At 41.7% G+C, this 16,354-nt stretch overlaps 1 protein-coding gene across 7 annotated transcripts in view; it reads left to right on the forward strand.

Annotated features, from left to right (window-relative positions):
• Nucleotides 1-16,354, forward strand: part of gramd1bb (GRAM domain containing 1Bb) — an 86,446-nt gene that overhangs the window by 60,219 nt on the left and 9,873 nt on the right. For 5 of the 7 annotated variants that reach the window (XM_039622919.1, XM_039622920.1, XM_039622915.1 and 2 more), the window contains 6 exons: nucleotides 3,336-3,546; nucleotides 8,799-8,819; nucleotides 9,485-9,508; nucleotides 14,737-14,821; nucleotides 15,339-15,442; nucleotides 15,564-15,659. In XM_039622919.1, coding sequence (XP_039478853.1) covers nucleotides 3,433-3,546; nucleotides 8,799-8,819; nucleotides 9,485-9,508; nucleotides 14,737-14,821; nucleotides 15,339-15,442; nucleotides 15,564-15,659 — 444 coding nt within the window. In that variant the 5' untranslated portion in view covers nucleotides 3,336-3,432. Of the gene's footprint in view, nucleotides 1-3,335; nucleotides 3,547-8,798; nucleotides 8,820-9,484; nucleotides 9,509-12,319; nucleotides 13,618-14,736; nucleotides 14,822-15,338; nucleotides 15,443-15,563; nucleotides 15,660-16,354 lie in introns of those variants that run through there. The other 2 variants (XM_039622916.1, XM_039622918.1) reach the window with 2 other exon arrangements.

Here is a 16,354-nt window from a genome sequence, read left to right on the forward strand (position 1 = left end):
AAGGGAGAGGTGATCCGTGCATTCCTTTTGCTGAAAACAACAAGTGGGGGTCCCTGTACATGTTTTGCATGCGGGGACATTATAAGAGATGAGCCATGTCTTTTTTTGTTATCTCTTCTATTGGTTAGTTTTGGTTACCCAACCTCATCTCTTAAACTTAACATGGATTCACATGAATTATGCATTGCTCTTCAGGCAACCTTTATAGAAGCCATTATCTTTATGTATCGTCTATTTTCGTTTGGTGATGCTACCAAGCTACATTGTAGCTACATTTTAGTATCCAAGCATTTTGACTTTTAGTATAATTAACCTTCATAGGACCAGATGGGAACTCCATCCAGTCCTGCAGCTCTAGTCCAGACCTGCTAGTGTGAGTGAGAGTGACCAGCCTAGGATGTGACATGCAAAATAACACGACAGGCACATTTATGAACCCAGTACATGCCCATGCTATAGTATTGTTGGCCTATTTGTGCTATTTCTTGTATAATTAAGGCAATAGGATGCTTTCATAAGATGTCGCAGGCACATAAATGCTAAAAACGGGTCATTTTTACACATTGCTAGGTGGTTGCCAGGCAACCTGATGGGGTAATACAAATTATTCACAAGGGGTTGCCATAGTGGGTAGATCCCTATGTTGGATTTGGCAGATTTTTAAATGAAGCCATCAAGTGTTTGTTGGCATATAAATAAAATTTTGTGGACATAAATAAGATGTTATTATAATGAAATAAAAGAATATAGGTGCATCAATACTGAAAGCAGGTCATATAAGTTGCCCATTGCTAGGTGTTTCCTAGGCAACATGGTGATATCATAATATCTGATATGGAAAAGAACTTTGAGGAGCCTAAGATGCACCCGTGCGCCAAGTTTTATCGCTCAGCTCCTGGTGATGTAGGTGTTGGAGTTGGCGGACAAAGAAACAAACAAATGTGCAGACTGAGATTTTATGTGTTACAGTAAAATGCTCTGTTTGGATGCAAAGTCACGAAAACAGTATGTTTTATCTGTATTATTTGCACAAAAATGTGTTTGTGTCTGCAGTTATGAGACACATGACTGAGTGTGGACTGTCTTGGTGCAGGTTTGCTTTGCCATGAGATTCCGGTTCTGTAGCTGTTGTATTTTGATATATATTGTTAATACATCTATTTGATGTACCTGTAATAATGCTGTGCTCTTCTAAGGTTTGGTACAGTGCGCTACTTGCACCTTTTCTGATTGATATTTGTGAAACTGGTGACAGCTGTTCTGATTATAAGTCACCTGTCCCAGTCAAGGGGCACATGGTGCACAGGATACTCATCTTAAATTGTATTTTTGTGCATCACTTGGTCTTACATACATGGTTTCAGTCATGATTTATTTATGCTTTCACATGAATTGTTGAGAAAATACTAGAATAGTGTGAACTGGTTCGTGCCATAGGCTATTACAATAAAAAAGTATGATGGTAATCTGTCTTAAATTTGTCATGGATCAAATACGATACATTAGTGAGGAACTAGTATATATGTATTTAATTATATCTATATTTTTGTTCTGGAATTCAGACACACTGAAGAAGACCCAGCACATAGTACAGTTTTAAGGGCCCAATCGCCATGGAGTAACAGGGTTTGCGTCCAACCCAGTAATGAAAAATAGAAATTTGCCCATCATGTTTTCTCAAAAGTCCCCAAAACACAAATTTTCTATCTGACCAAACATAAAAGATGTTCACTGAACACCTTTGAGCTTCATGTTGGTTTACACGTCCACCAGCAGCACAGAACACAACAGGCGCCCCCACCACTTACGGGCATGTGCCACAGTTTCTGCCGTTCTCCATCCTCCTATCATCATGTGCAGTTGCCCACAGGGTTTCCCACAGTGTTTTGTAGCCCAGACAAGAATCTGCTTACATCATAAATAATGTATTACCTTACAAAACCACGCATTCACCTTTAAAGAAAAGCAGCACAGGTGTCGTTCTGAATAACCAATGTCATAATTTCATTGTCTGTTGTGATTTTAATCTAGTATGTCATCCTTTATTTGGAAATTCAGCAGGTTATGGGTTGGGTGTTACCTGTGCTAAAATCAAAGTATTCGCCTGGTTGTCCCCCAACTTCCAGGTGTGCTGCATATGTGCATAACTACAAATCCTCTGGCAGAGATCGTACTGCATGCTGCATATCAGAGCAGCAAGCTGCAAACTTTAATAGATGCATCCTGGCATGTACAACGCCAGAAGTTAATATGAAACACCAAAAAGCACAAGAGGGAGCGTGAGAGGCAATAAAAATGCTCATTAGAAAGCTAAACTGTAGCTCTGCACTAAAATCTCATGTGGTGGTCCTTTACTGTTGGTAGAAATTAATGTATGCTTAAAATTCTAAATGTTTAGCAATTAATGTCTTTTAAGGGCAGCTTTCCCTTAAATGTATTCTTAATGGCGTCACTAAGGAATACACTATACTTAAAATGATCATCGACTAAAAAAACTGAACTTTAGGTAATCATATGTATTGATGTCAGAGGCGTGCATTATTTATCTTAGTGAGTCAACAGATGTGAAGGCTCTGTGATGTCCGTGTCTGTTAAAATCAAGCAGCTATTGGTACAGCAGCATCTGACAGTCAGACAGAAGCTGTCATCACCGCTCTCTATGATTCAAGGCTCCAAGCTGCAGTGAAGTCCCAAATGTAACGGTAGATCAGTAATTCATGACCACTAACAGCAGCCATCGACTGACGTAATGGCTTGCATAACGCCATGTCAAGTAACCAGGCCTGGCAGGCACACTGTCACACAGATCACTTACAGGGCCTTTTGTTAGCTTCAGTCATTAGGAGAAGAAGGCTTCTTGCTCAGCCGGAGATGTTTGAGATAGTCTAGTTCTGGATCACAGAGCCTAGCAGATAGGAACCTTGTGCACAGTTAAGGTCTGGGACTGCATGCAAAACAGAAATAGATAGTCAGTAAATATCACAGTGAGGATCATTTAAATTGGATGGTTTTTTTTCTAAAGATTTCTTAATAACTATGTGGATGTAGCTTACTCCATTTCGTTTCATCATTGCTGCTTTTGTTGTTGTTGTTGTTTTCGAGTTCCCGTATTAGCTTGGCCATTATTAGCCAGGTTAGCACATGGTGCTTCAAGCCTATTAAGCCTCAAGTGATGTAAGGCTGAGCAAACAATGTACGTGCTGTGCTGCTGTCCACACTGACCTGCAGGTCAGCGCTGTCATGCAGAGCAGTTTGTCTTAATATTTGTTGTGAGGGTAAAAATCACATTGGAATGAATTCTCTTCTTTTTCTCTATTTTTTTTTTTTTTTTTTAGCACTGCCAGTAACTCAAACAAGAGCACGCCCGCCTGCTCACCAGTCCTGCGTAAACGCTCGCGCTCTCCCACACCACAGAGCCAGGAGGGTGAGAACATGGTGGAGAAGGGTTCAGACCACTCCTCTGACAAGTCCCCCTCCACGCCTGAGCAGGTTGTCCAGAGAACGTACTCCGTGCAGTCAGCGCGAAGCGGGGGAAAGAACTCAAAGGTGAGTGACCGGGAGATTCGCCTTTTTATCTTCTCGATGCATCGTCTGGGATCTGATCAGATGGAAATACAATACAGACTGAAACACGGTGCACTTTCACTGGCATATAAAAAAAAAGCGGAAAAACCAGAGGATCCAGCTCTCAGCATCTCTCAGCCCTTTTTGAGCTGTGTGTCCTTTCCACCCAAAACACTCAGAACTGCAGAAAGAGAGGCCCCCGTACACCTCGACAACACTTCGCGTCATACAGAGCTGCTTCACAGTGGGACACCAGGTGTCAATATCACAGACAAAGATAAAGGTGAGACGGGCAGGATAAGGCCTACGTGGAACACTTAGTAATAATCCTCAGTAATAAATTATTCATTGAGAATTAATTAAACTGTAGTAAAAATTATTTCAGTGTGAAGGAATTATCACTGATTATGTTTGATAATTATTAATAACATTTAACTAGTTAACTAGTTTGTACACTAACTGATTTGATTGGGCATCAATCATTTTCAGGGACGCCTTTTAACTGAGTACTGAACATTTAAAGCTGCTTATTTTAACCAGTTATTAAACATTATTAATTATAATGTAATATAACATCAAAAACTGTTTGTTCAAAAGTAAGTAAGCTGTTTATTAGCTATCTACTCATCATTTAACAATGATCTTTAGTATAAAGTGTTACCTGCTTTGACAATATGTTGTCTTTAACCTCAAACCTAAGCAGTACACATTATTACAGCTGAGTGTAATTTATACGTTGTTGTTTCCACTTTGGCTCAAATACAGTAAGATGGTGGAGACGAATTTCAGGACTCTGGAGAAGATTTGGTTTTATAACGTGAACGCTTCCGCTCAGCAAGAATATAATCGTGTAGAAAACAGACATAAATCAATAGGAGGGCAGCAAAATGAGGTTAGCAAATACCTGCTGTTCTTTGGGTTTTCTCTGTGATTTTAGTCCTGCTATGTTGCATTACATTTTTTCATCTTCTAAATTAGTCCTCCTGACTCACTGATAGTTGTGATCCAGCTGTGTAACTGTGGCTGCACTAACACGTCAGTGTTGGCCCGGCTTTAGTTATTTTCTAGTGTAGTGACGCACGTGTTAGGATCGGTTATTGACTTGGTAGGTGACTGATGATCTGTAACTATCACTCCACCCCTCCAAAACCAGTCTAAACAGATAACACTATTCTCTCTATTGCTCCTCAGTCCCCGAACACACATTTTTTTTCACTAATTTTACAATAAAAGATTAAAGAAGCCGATCAGTAAAGTTTTATATTCCTGCTGTACCTGTTTTAGCTTATTAAACAACAAAATTAATCCAGGAAATGACTTACATTGACAAATGTAAAATGTAAGCAGTGGTTTCAAATCAGAGATTAGGATTTCTTGCACTGAGCATGTTCTCTGTGTAGCTTTCAAGTGTTGGAGTTTTTTCTTTTTTGGATCTATCAGAGTTCTCATCAGCATTTCTCATCACAAGCGAATTTAAATCTTTGAAAGTCAGGTATTCTCACAGAAGATACAAGGCATCACACTCCATCTCCTTTTTTGCCTTTTCCTCATCCGTCTCCGCTGATCTCCGTTGGGTTTTTGAGATCGTTTTCATTTCTCCACATCACACTGTGCACGCCGTCTCTCTCTTCTTGCTGCTGCTGCTGCTGCTGCTACATGCCATAATGATAATACATACCATCTGATAAAGACTGTTCAGCTCTTCTGTTGGTACTGTCAGCTGTTTCTTCTTGCAGTTTGTTTCGTTTTTGGGGTTTCATTTTTCTATCTGATTTTTTTGTTCTTTGTTCTTCTCCTGATTGCATGCTAGTCTCACAAGCGTCTTTCCAAAGTAAGCATTACTCTTTTTTTCTGTTCTTCTAATATTTCCGTGCCCACTTCCCCTCTGCAACACCTCCTGTCTTGTGAGCTGCGCTGTGAAAAAACCCCCCAAAAAACAACATTCCTGTTTTTCGAATGCTTCCCCCTGAAACCCGGCTTGCCCCCTTGTGCACACTGCAGCCGTTGCGATCCCCATCTGCACCCTTCATCACAGCAGATGGACGTTTCTTGCAATACCAATAACCCTACGCATCCTCACTCACTTCCTTTCCTTTTCCTCTTTCCTTCCTTTCCCTTTCTGGTGGTTTTATATGAAATGAATTTCTACAGAAATGTCACATCAGGTTTATTTTTTGTTTTTTTTCCTATTCAGATGTAGAGAAATTTACTAAATAGATAAATAAATATTGCATATAATTGTCCAAATTCCTTCCTCACCTCCTCTTCCTGTTCCCTGCTTGGGCCTTTGTCCTGTAACTCTCTTTACAAACTTATCTCGCTATTACACTGCGGTAATGAGTGCTTTATATCTGTTATGCTGTGTACTGTAATTCCCTTGCTGTAGAAGGATGAACTCTTTAAAATCCTGCCAGCATCCTAGTCCAGAGCAGCAGGACTGGATCTTTATTTGAACAGCCTCTCTGTCATCACATGAAAGAAATTCATCTTCTCTCTTTTTTAAAATTGAATTAATACATTTTTTCCTGCACCACAGGCCCCAAAATTCTCCAGAATGCAGTCACGTTTTGGTGCATCAGCTATACTGTAGCCACATCATCTAATTTGCTTGTCGCAGTGTTTTTCATGTCAGTCATTCAGTTTATGGCTCGGCTATACAGTGACTCAGGCTATAGGGTGCGATTAAAAAGTTGTTTGTTTTTTTTTGTTTTTTTACCATAAATGAATAGAAAGACGCAAAAATGGGAGGTTGGTGTGAAGAGAGCCCTCCTGATGCTCTGTTTGCTGCTGCGCAGTCACACAATCAGTTTAGTGCACACACGCACACACATAGATGCTAATTGATCACATCACTTTCCTTTTATGTGCCACAGTTCGAACCCTCTGCGCCCCCACCCTAACTCTTTTGCAATATCTACTATATATATATATAATATATATATGTATACATATATAAAGCCTCTGTGGCCTGCAGTGGTCACATGACCTCAGCAATGGTATTAGGTCCAAGCAACGTGAGCTCGATGGCCCCAACCCTAATGATGCACAAATCAAAGATGCATTTGGTGGAAGAAACGTCTGCGCCGTGCCTTTATGCAAGAAAACATAAACGGCAGTCATGATGTAAGACTGATCAATCAGGCATCTAACGTAACATATCCAGCTAAATGGAGAGGCAAACCTAACCCGTCAGTCAGCCCTCTGACGCTGTTACATCGGTATTGGCAGTGTTATTCCAGAGTTGTACTTGAGCCACAGGCGCTTACGATATCAGTGTGTCTCGTTTCCATTCCTCTCTGTGTTTACGTTGCTCATTGCTTTAGTTGACATTTTTGTTTTCTCTTTAATTTTCTTTCAGTATGACAGGCTAAACCTGATTAAAGTAAGCATTTCTTCTTGTTTTCATTTGACCCATTCACAATCCCTGCTGCCTCCCATTGAGTCCCTTAGGCCTCCACTTACCCAGGATTTCTAGTTCCTGTCCCTCTTGTCCTTTCCAGTGCTCCCCCAAACTCTGAATCAATGCGAAAGGACCCTGATTTTATTCTGAAATGTTAAATAATCAGCCCGGTTTAAGCAGAAGACCGATTCCACTGTAGTGATTGTCAGCACTGTAAATGACAGAATATGTTATTCGAGCCAATTCTTTTGCCCCAACACAAAACTATTTCTTTAAAACAATATGTCCTTAAATTTAAACCACAAAATCTGTCCCTCCTCTCATGTAGTCACAGGAAATCAAACACAGTGGCACATGCATACATGCACGCCTTGTCCAGACAGTGGACTCTGAGTAATTTCTCTCTGTCACCTTCAGATCAGATTAGCGCACATTAGCCCAGCGATCATCACAGCCAGGCCTTGGGCCTGCTTCTGCAGCTCAATGCTAGCTGACGCTGCGCACACCAGAAAAGCAGCAAACCCTGTTTTGCGATATTTAGTGCTTCATTCAGTCCATGATTTGTGTTTTGTGGCAATTTCTAAAGCTCCCAAGTCAAAGTGTGATACGAAACATATGACTCACTCTTCAGTTACACTGTCATAATCAACATCATCGACTTTTTTTTTCTCTGTGTTCTTGCCAAAACTCGTTCTGGATTATCTGCAAAGTAGGAAAATAAGATTTTGTTGCCAGTGTAGGATCCACCAAGTGAATTCTGTATAAATAAAAAGATGAGATGTTGATATACAAAAATGAATTTGTGCATATTGACTGCTGCTTCCTGCTTTGAGCAGTTTAGCCAGGCGCCGCGTAGATCCTGAGTATAGGACTTTAAACTGAATTACATCATCTGTTATTCACATCAGACTTAACTTACTGTGCCAGTTTGGGTTTTTTTTGTTTATTTATTAGTATAATATTTCTTTGTCAATCGTCCCTCTGCTGCCAGACACATGCTGTATGATGCACTTTCTCCTCTTTAGTCCCCGTCTTCTTCCCGTGAAAACCCTCTTCTTTGTTCTCCCTTTGAATGATCACCTGCATGTTACCTCTGTGGGACTTTTTGCTTTTAGACTGTTAGAGTTGAAAGTGTGTTTATGTGAATGGCATTGTGAATCTTATTCGGCCGCACCTCTGCTGCCCTCTGCTGCTGTAAAACCGCAACAGACGCGATTGTTTGTCTAAGAAGAGACCGCAAATGAACAAATTATAGAAAATCACCAGTGACACGTTTCACACCCATTACAGGTCATTTAAATATCATCACAGCTCTCTCTAAACTACGAAGGTGAATTAATTTCACATTTTCTTTAAAAGATAAACTCCACGCAGGCAATGTGATGATTTTTGAAGACATATCGATGTACGTCTTGTTGTAAAGGAATTTTGAAATAGAAACATAGTATATCCAGTCAGCGAATGCAGCACGCAACATGCTTATTTTAAGCAAATTACTTAAATTACTTTCAGTTCCACCAACACAGGAAGCAGGTCTTCCTTGGAAGATTTGGGAAAAAGTCCTATATTTGATTCATAAGTAGACAAGTCTTTCTGGGTGCATACGTAAGTGGACTGGAAGATAATTTAACCCTCCATCGTTTCCATGTTCAGGATAGAGTATGTTATTTAAATAGTGTGGGGAATTCTTCTGTTAAAAAAATATTGTTTTACATCTGATGGATCTGGTTATTAAAAAAGGTGATCGTGTATATCTGCATAAGCCTTCAAGCCTGCTGCACTGTTCACTAGTTCCACCGAGTTAAATGCTTTTCCTCTTTTTCTCTTTCCACAGAAGAGCCAAAGCTGGTACAACGTAAGTCACGCCTTCTTTATCTCCTTCTGTCTGTATGTGTTTGTGTGTGTGTGAGGATTGCGTATGTGTGCTGGGGTGTCTTCATGTCATGTTTGTGACTCCTGAAAGTGTTGGTTTAGTTGCTAACACTGCTTAGGAGCTGAAAGGTCTGTTGTCCTTGACCTTGTTTACTGGAGCACTGAACCACCAGTGTGCGTTACTGGTCCTGCAGGAAGGGATTAGCAGGAGGCTTAAAATAGCAGCAAGTGGGCCTTTGATGCAGCAAAGCAAGACAACAATCGTGCAGCACTGCAGTGCAAGATTTGACTAATATGCCCACATATTTCACTGGTGTCACACAGTATAGAATCGACGCAGATTATTGCAGTTTTGTGTTTTCACCACATGGTGGTGTGCTAACACTGTTTTCCTAACCATGGTTCTCTTTGTAGATAGCCACTGAACATCCACTTAACAAATATTTTAAACCTTTTTTTTTTTTTAACACAAAAAGGTTGCCAGCTGTGTGGGTTTAAGTGGATTTAACCACTAATAAGTGAGAACATAGTTTCTACAGAAGGGTGTTTATTGGATTTTCCCCCCATTTTGTGCTCTTTTTATTTTTTCTGTTGTTTTATTTCCTTTCTTTTATTCCCTATGTGTACACTCTTCCCCTCTCTCCCCAGCATGAAAGACAACACATCCTGAGAGTAAGCATGACTTGTATTTTTGTCCAGCCCTGATTATCTTTGACTTGTCTCTCTTGCTCTCAGACTGGTGGGATTTTTTGATATCCCTCCTGCCTGTTTCTCATTCCATTGCCTTCCCTCAGCCCTCAGTGCTGCTACCGCCAGCAAGTGACACGCTGAAATAGAAAGCACTGTGCTGTCATGATAAAGCTCAAAAACAAGATCTTCCATATTGTGTTTCCAACACGGTGTAGAAGAATCGTACAGCACAATTATTCCTTCTTAGCGGTAAGAGTGTTCAAAGGGTTCGCATTTTACACGTGGACCTGTGAGCACAAGTGAATTTCTATTTCTGGCGTGCAACAGGTGGTAGCACACTGAGTTCCTCACTCTACTAAGCAGCTCAGTAAACCATCACAAGGGCTTCTGAATGCGCCATGGGAATGAAGCATGGTGCTGTAGGTTGTGGCATGTTTTCCTCCTGCCCAACTCTCTTTCCTGTGTCCTGATAAGCACGGACACTTAGTCTGGCATTAAAACAAGGAGACAACACAAGGCCCTGACTAAACATAGCTGAAACATGAAAAAGGATTCTGAAAGCTTTTCAATACTTGGCTAATGCACTCAGCTGTAATAAACCCATTTCATTTCCTCTACTGACCTACTATCTGGAACAGACCGTAACGAGTGATAATCACTGCTGTAAGTGCCGTCCTGTGGTTCTCAAACTGTGGGGTGGGCCCCCTGGTGGAGAAAAGAGGCACCACAGGGGAAGGAGCCACATTAACTTCACTTATTACAGTTTAAGCAGAGGAGGCAGACGCACGAGAGTTTCCTGATGCTAATGTCATTAGTTTTATTTCAATAAAATCACCAGAAAACAGACATTATAGTTTGCAAACCACTGGACTGCACTGATAATCTCTCACAGATGTCACTGTCATACTTATAGATGATATACTGCCGGCTACCAGCACAGTGTACATGTCGTGTGCAAGATGGCAGGATGATCTGCCCTTACCTCCAGATTATGTTGCTGTCAACAAATCTCTGTAAAACACCAAACTTAACAATGAAGCAATCCTGCTCATTAATTGCCACGTTTTCTTGTTCCTTTGTGTTGCAGATCTGCATTTTTGTCAGCGGAAGCACTGTGTGCCGTGTTTTTACCCTGAACACGGTCACAGCTGTTTACATGCGTGCTCCTTTGAGTCCCTTTGTATGACAAGCCTGCCATCTGTTTCAGTTCTGCAGCTGAAAACAGTCCACACATATACTGCATATACATATATGCATTAGCTTACAGCGCCCAGATGTTGAAAGGAAATTATTTAGTCTTTAAATAAGACTGAAACGTTTGGTGATGAGTAAATGCTATGGACACAAAAGACAAATCTACTGTGGCTTACAAGTTAAAAATAGTATTTTGTTTTGACATACAGAGAAGACTTGAGCCATCAAATTTAAATCAGCACATGTGATGTAGGGATGAAGCTTTCCAGCATTAACTCACATTAAGCACACCAAGCTAAGAGTCACACCCAAACAAGCCAGTCAGTCTTTGTAGCTTCGTGGACTTCTTAAGAGTAAGAAGTTTACGTTGTTGTTATTTCGAAGTTGCGTTGGCTCAAGACTAAAACTACATACAGTGTGTATGTGAGACAACTTCAATCAGGATAGCTGGCCTCAGGTCTCAGAGCCACAAACAGCGAGGAAAAGCCTGAAAATAAGAAATGTTGATATCACATTTATGGAGTAATCCGTTAATATGTATATTCAGAAGTGGCATTACAATGTTCTCTTCAAACCCCGCTGACAATGTGAATCGGGGTGAAATTCACCATCACAGCTGATTCATAATGGTGAATTTAATTAACTGATCAGCATCGGGACTACCTTCCTGACATCTTGTACACTAATCTTTACACACATGTGTTTTTACTAAAGCTCAATCAGCCGGAGAGAAACGTGTGTCTAACAGATCCTTTTTCAGTTCACTTGGTTCTGACACATAGGTGTTGTAGCATTCATACGCCAGCTTGTCAGACACTGTGTGCATGTGTGTGTAAGTGCACGTCTACGTGGCAGTAACGATCTGCCACGACTCCGAAACTACAGTGACTAAACATCCACCTTTCCTATGAGGTAGGCACGGTCACCTCACTTTCTTAGGAGCAGCATAATTGCGTTTTCTTATTCCCTTTGCATCTACACAAATTTGTGGCCTCCAGGAAGTTGGCAGGAAAAGAGAAAACAAGCAACAAATAGCAAGATAAGAGATATCTGGACAGTAGACAGTGGACGAGTTTAGTGCGTGCAGACCAACTTTCCATAAAATGAACAACAGCGGTAGTAAAATAGAGAGCGGTTTATTGTTAATAGGATAAACACACTCCTCCGGTACACAGCATAAAACCCCACCCAGGTTTGCAGTACCAGTCTCCTCCGTCCCCTACTGTTTGTCCAGCATGTTAATAGTTAACCAGATCGATACACGCTGTGTGTCGGTAGTTCCACTTTATACTCCGTTCGTCCTAGGCGTCATTGTGCCACCTGAACTCTGCATGCAAAGTCACAGTCAAGTCAATGAACTCTTTCTTTCCTTAAGCTATAAAGCTAAAAAATGTACACAAATACACGGAAATACCACAAGTACTGGATGAACCTTCATGAGGTTTCATGCTCATGATGTAAAGGCATGTTTTCCAAGAAGCCTGTGATATTTTTCTTTCTGCTTCCTCCTCAACTTACGCAAAGATGGGACTCGTGGCTGGATTCCAGTGCCCAAATATGACTTATAAATTTGCTTAGAGCAATGAAAATCCAAGCCGCAGTTACGCTTGGTTTGTTTTTTTCCCTCTCTGTTTGTTTTTGTTTTGCTCACCAGTCAGACCTCCATAACTGCGCCCACGTTTTTGAGCGCTGAAGCATTTTTTTTTTTGTTAAGAAAATCTATCGATTTTAAGTGCTGCCGAAGTAGAAGCTCTCCATCTTTCTCGCCCACTGAAAGTAGCAGAGGGGGATCAGGTGTCAGGAGTGCATGAATGACCTCAATACCAAGGCAGGAAGGAACCACTCCATACCTTCAGTTCCTTGAAATCTCCGGCGTTCAGCACGTTCAGTGCTCGTACTTTGGATTCCAGCGGCCTTTCATTCATAAAATAAACGTTAAAAGCCCGAGAGCAAAGAATTATCGAGCGCGTATTTATTCATTCTCTTCGCTCTGCTATTTAAACCCTGGCTTGCGACCCGGTGCAGTCCCTTTCAAGATTGATGGTGTTGTTTTGCAGCCAGAGGTAACTGGAGGTTATGCTCACATCTGTTCTCAATAACTCAATCACTCGCTCAGACTGTAAGACGGACTCAACACATACTTTAGCTTTTTTTTCCTTTATTCAGTCCTACTTTTTTCCCCTCCAGCTACATCTTTGTTTATATTAATCCTCCAGTCTGCAGAGTAAACTCGCCTCGTTCTTTGCTGGTCGTAAACAGAGTAATTATCAGGCACTCAGACCTGGACAGCAATACACACACACACACACACACACGCTCTGCTTGCACACTTACGAGGAGGAGTAAGCAGAAAAAAGGAAAAGGCTACTGGCGTGATAATAAAGGACTTGTTGGCTGGGGTTACTAGAGGGCAACGGCCGTAACTCCTCTCCCTGTCTGCGTGAAAGGAAGCGAGAGAGCGGCACAGAAAGACAGAGTGAGACAGGAATCATGTGGCTGGAGTGCGTTGTGTCCACCGCTCAGTGCTGAAAGGGAGCAGCACCCAAGAGGAGGCGGGGGGCGCGGATACTACAGCTTCAAACTGCTGCACACATTATCCAGCTTCTCTTATTTTCCCAACTTTTCTGGAACAAGTTAAGTCGGCTGTGAGACGAGCCCACTGGGGCACATTTTTGGAAAACTTTCTTCCATCCAGGCACCAAAAAGGATCTGGCACCCAGAATATGGAACTGGATGAGGACTGTACGCTGTCTGACTGGGAGGCCATGCTGGAGCTGGATGAGGCATTGGCATTGTGGGTTCTGCAGGGTCCAGCTAGAGGGGAATGGGGTTGGGAGTGGGGCTGGGCTGCCTCAGACCTTCAAGACCCCGAGTGGGACAGTGAGGAGATTCCTGCTGTAAGTCGACCCCAGCTCGTAAGCCGAAAACATCGCGGGGGGAAGCGATGAAAAATGAAAATGTAACCTTGAAGCGACAAAACAGAGGGTCGCCCAGCGGGTTTTTTTAGGGAACTTTGTGTGCTGTGCATGCTGCTGTAAGCGTAGTTCTGTGGTAAATCCCCACCAATAATTCAAACAAGTGGTTTGGCTGTGAGTCATTGCTATTTGAAATCTTCTCGAGCTCACTGAGGCCTGTTGTTTGGCACGATTGTCCAGTTACTATGTGAGTGACTTCATTTGTCAACAGTGGAGGTTGTTTCTAGGGTTGTTTTAAAAAGCGGAAACATGATGATGTCTGCAGTGAACAGCATGATTTTTTTTAACAACACTTTCAGCTTTTTGGCTTTAGACTTTCTTCTCCCTTGAGCCTTGATCAAAAGGAATATGTATTTTCTTTTCTTTCTGCTTAACTCTTGTTACTGTTATGTTTTCCTGAAGTTTTCCTGTTGAAGGAAAGCATCTGGCACGGACAGTGAGAGCCTTCCCTCTGGCACACGTTTGGAGATATATCACAGGCTAATCTAGTCAGCTGAAGCCAAGCATAAAGAAAAATACTGGTCATCTGAAACAGAATATGCTTCCCGTTTGATCCTAGTAAGCCAACTCTGTCTGCAGCGTTGTTTACACTTGAGGCTTCATCGATGATCCAACAAAAGCCTCACTGTCAGAAATATGTCGCCCTGTAATGCAAATAGGATATCCTGACTCATAAATACCAGTCATGGCAGCATGTGTTTTGAATGATTTGCACTGGGCTGATTCTTTCCTTGTATTGCGCTTTAAATCGGTTATGATGCGTCCTTTCAGATATCTCGGGCTACATACCTCTGCTTGCCGTACTCTGTATTTCCATTTGCAGTAACTGTGAAAATCCCCCACAGGATGAAAGTCACGGCATGATTGAAGTAAAGCGGACATACCGATCAAACCTGTGGGTGGTTTTAACAAGATTATCTCACATGCTCGTGGAAACAAGTAACCCAGGCTGTGTGACAGAGGCAACACTTGTGAAGAGAGCATGAGGATGCGAGTGTGTGTTTGTGTGTGTGTGGTTTCTGACTCTGCCTGTCACTGCAGGTGCTGAGCCCGACATACAAGCAGCGCAATGAGGACTTTAGGAAACTCTTCAAGCAGCTCCCTGACACAGAGAGACTCATTGTGGGTGAGTGTACACACTGAGGCCATCTGAGTACTGGCAGGGTGCAGCCAGCTTGGTAGTAATTAGAAAATGATTAATCCTTCCGGAGCAGAGGGGGCTCACTGACAAGTACGGGATATTCCCACCGGTTGACATCATGGCATGACTGTGAATATGTGTAGATTTTTATCACTGAGGAAAATAAATCCCACGGTCTTCAGAGGTCTTAGTGTCATTGTTTGAGGGGACCTTTTCCTTTTCGGCACTCACGTGAACACGAAATGTGAACACAAGTTTCGCTCATTTGTTGTTGAGAGTTTCTCAGTGTTCCTATGAATACAGTCATTGTCGTAAATGCTTCCGACTAAATCAAACTGCATGTGAACTTGACTCGAACTTGCTGAAATGGACAGTTTTGTGTCGTATTTGTTGGTGTTTTCTGTGCTACATGGTGCAGTTCCTGTGCCGTCTTTTTTCTCATTTTCCATCATGCTCGACGTGAGCGCTGATGATCTGATTTCATGACTCATTGATGTTGCAGACTACTCCTGTGCTCTTCAGCGGGACATTCTCCTGCAGGGACGACTCTACCTCTCTGAGAACTGGATCTGTTTCTATAGCAACATCTTCCGCTGGGAAACGCTGGTATTGCTGCACTTCTGTGCATTCTTACTGGCAGTATTGGGGTGTGTGTGTGTGTGTGTGTGTGTGTGTGTGTGTGTGTGTGTGTGAGTAATGGTGTACATTTGTGTGTGTTTGTGTACAGCTGACAGTGCGGCTAAAGGACATCTGCTCAATGACAAAGGAGAAGACTGCCCGGCTCATTCCCAATGCCATCCAGGTCTGCACAGACACCGAGAAGGTAAGGGATACGCAAGTTTTCAGTGTGTACATGTCAGTGTTTATTGATGATGTGACTGCTGATAGAAGCAAAAGATGAAGTGTGAAGTATACAGAGCTGTGCTCTCTGCTCAGATTCAGCCAAATACTGCCAAACTGATCAGACAGCTTCACGGTGCAAATGGATGATGAGATAAAGCACACCGGAAACGCAAACCAAGAGTGTCTTAAGGCAAAAGAACAGGATATTCTTCTATGGCCTAGTCAGTCATCTGATCTCAGTGAAACAAAGGCGCTTTTTTAGTTATTAAATACAAAACTGCATGCAAATGACACAAACAAACAAGCTGCAAACTAAAGTGGTTTCAGTAACTTTCTAGTCCCTGTACTTTCTTGGAAAAAGTAAAAATTAAAGTTCAAAGTCTTCATTAGAATCACACATTAAATATTTGATTTACAGCCCACTGTGGGGTGGTGGTGAGCAGAGGCAAAGCTACAAAATTGTGTCTTTTTCCTCAAACATTATGGAGGGCACCCTTAAATGTGTCATAAATATGTGCCTTAGTTTTTTTTTTCATTTATTTCAACTAATTTACAAAATTATTTCTCCATTTCATTTTGTATTTTGTTACTTTTGTAGTTTCCACTTATTTAATCTCCCAGAACTGACTCCCTTCCCTTTTTTCTATTTGCATATCTTTGTATATGATGCAAATT

This window comes from Oreochromis aureus, linkage group 14, assembly GCF_013358895.1.
Source record: "Oreochromis aureus strain Israel breed Guangdong linkage group 14, ZZ_aureus, whole genome shotgun sequence".
In the NCBI taxonomy this organism is placed as follows: Eukaryota; Metazoa; Chordata; class Actinopteri; order Cichliformes; family Cichlidae; genus Oreochromis; species Oreochromis aureus.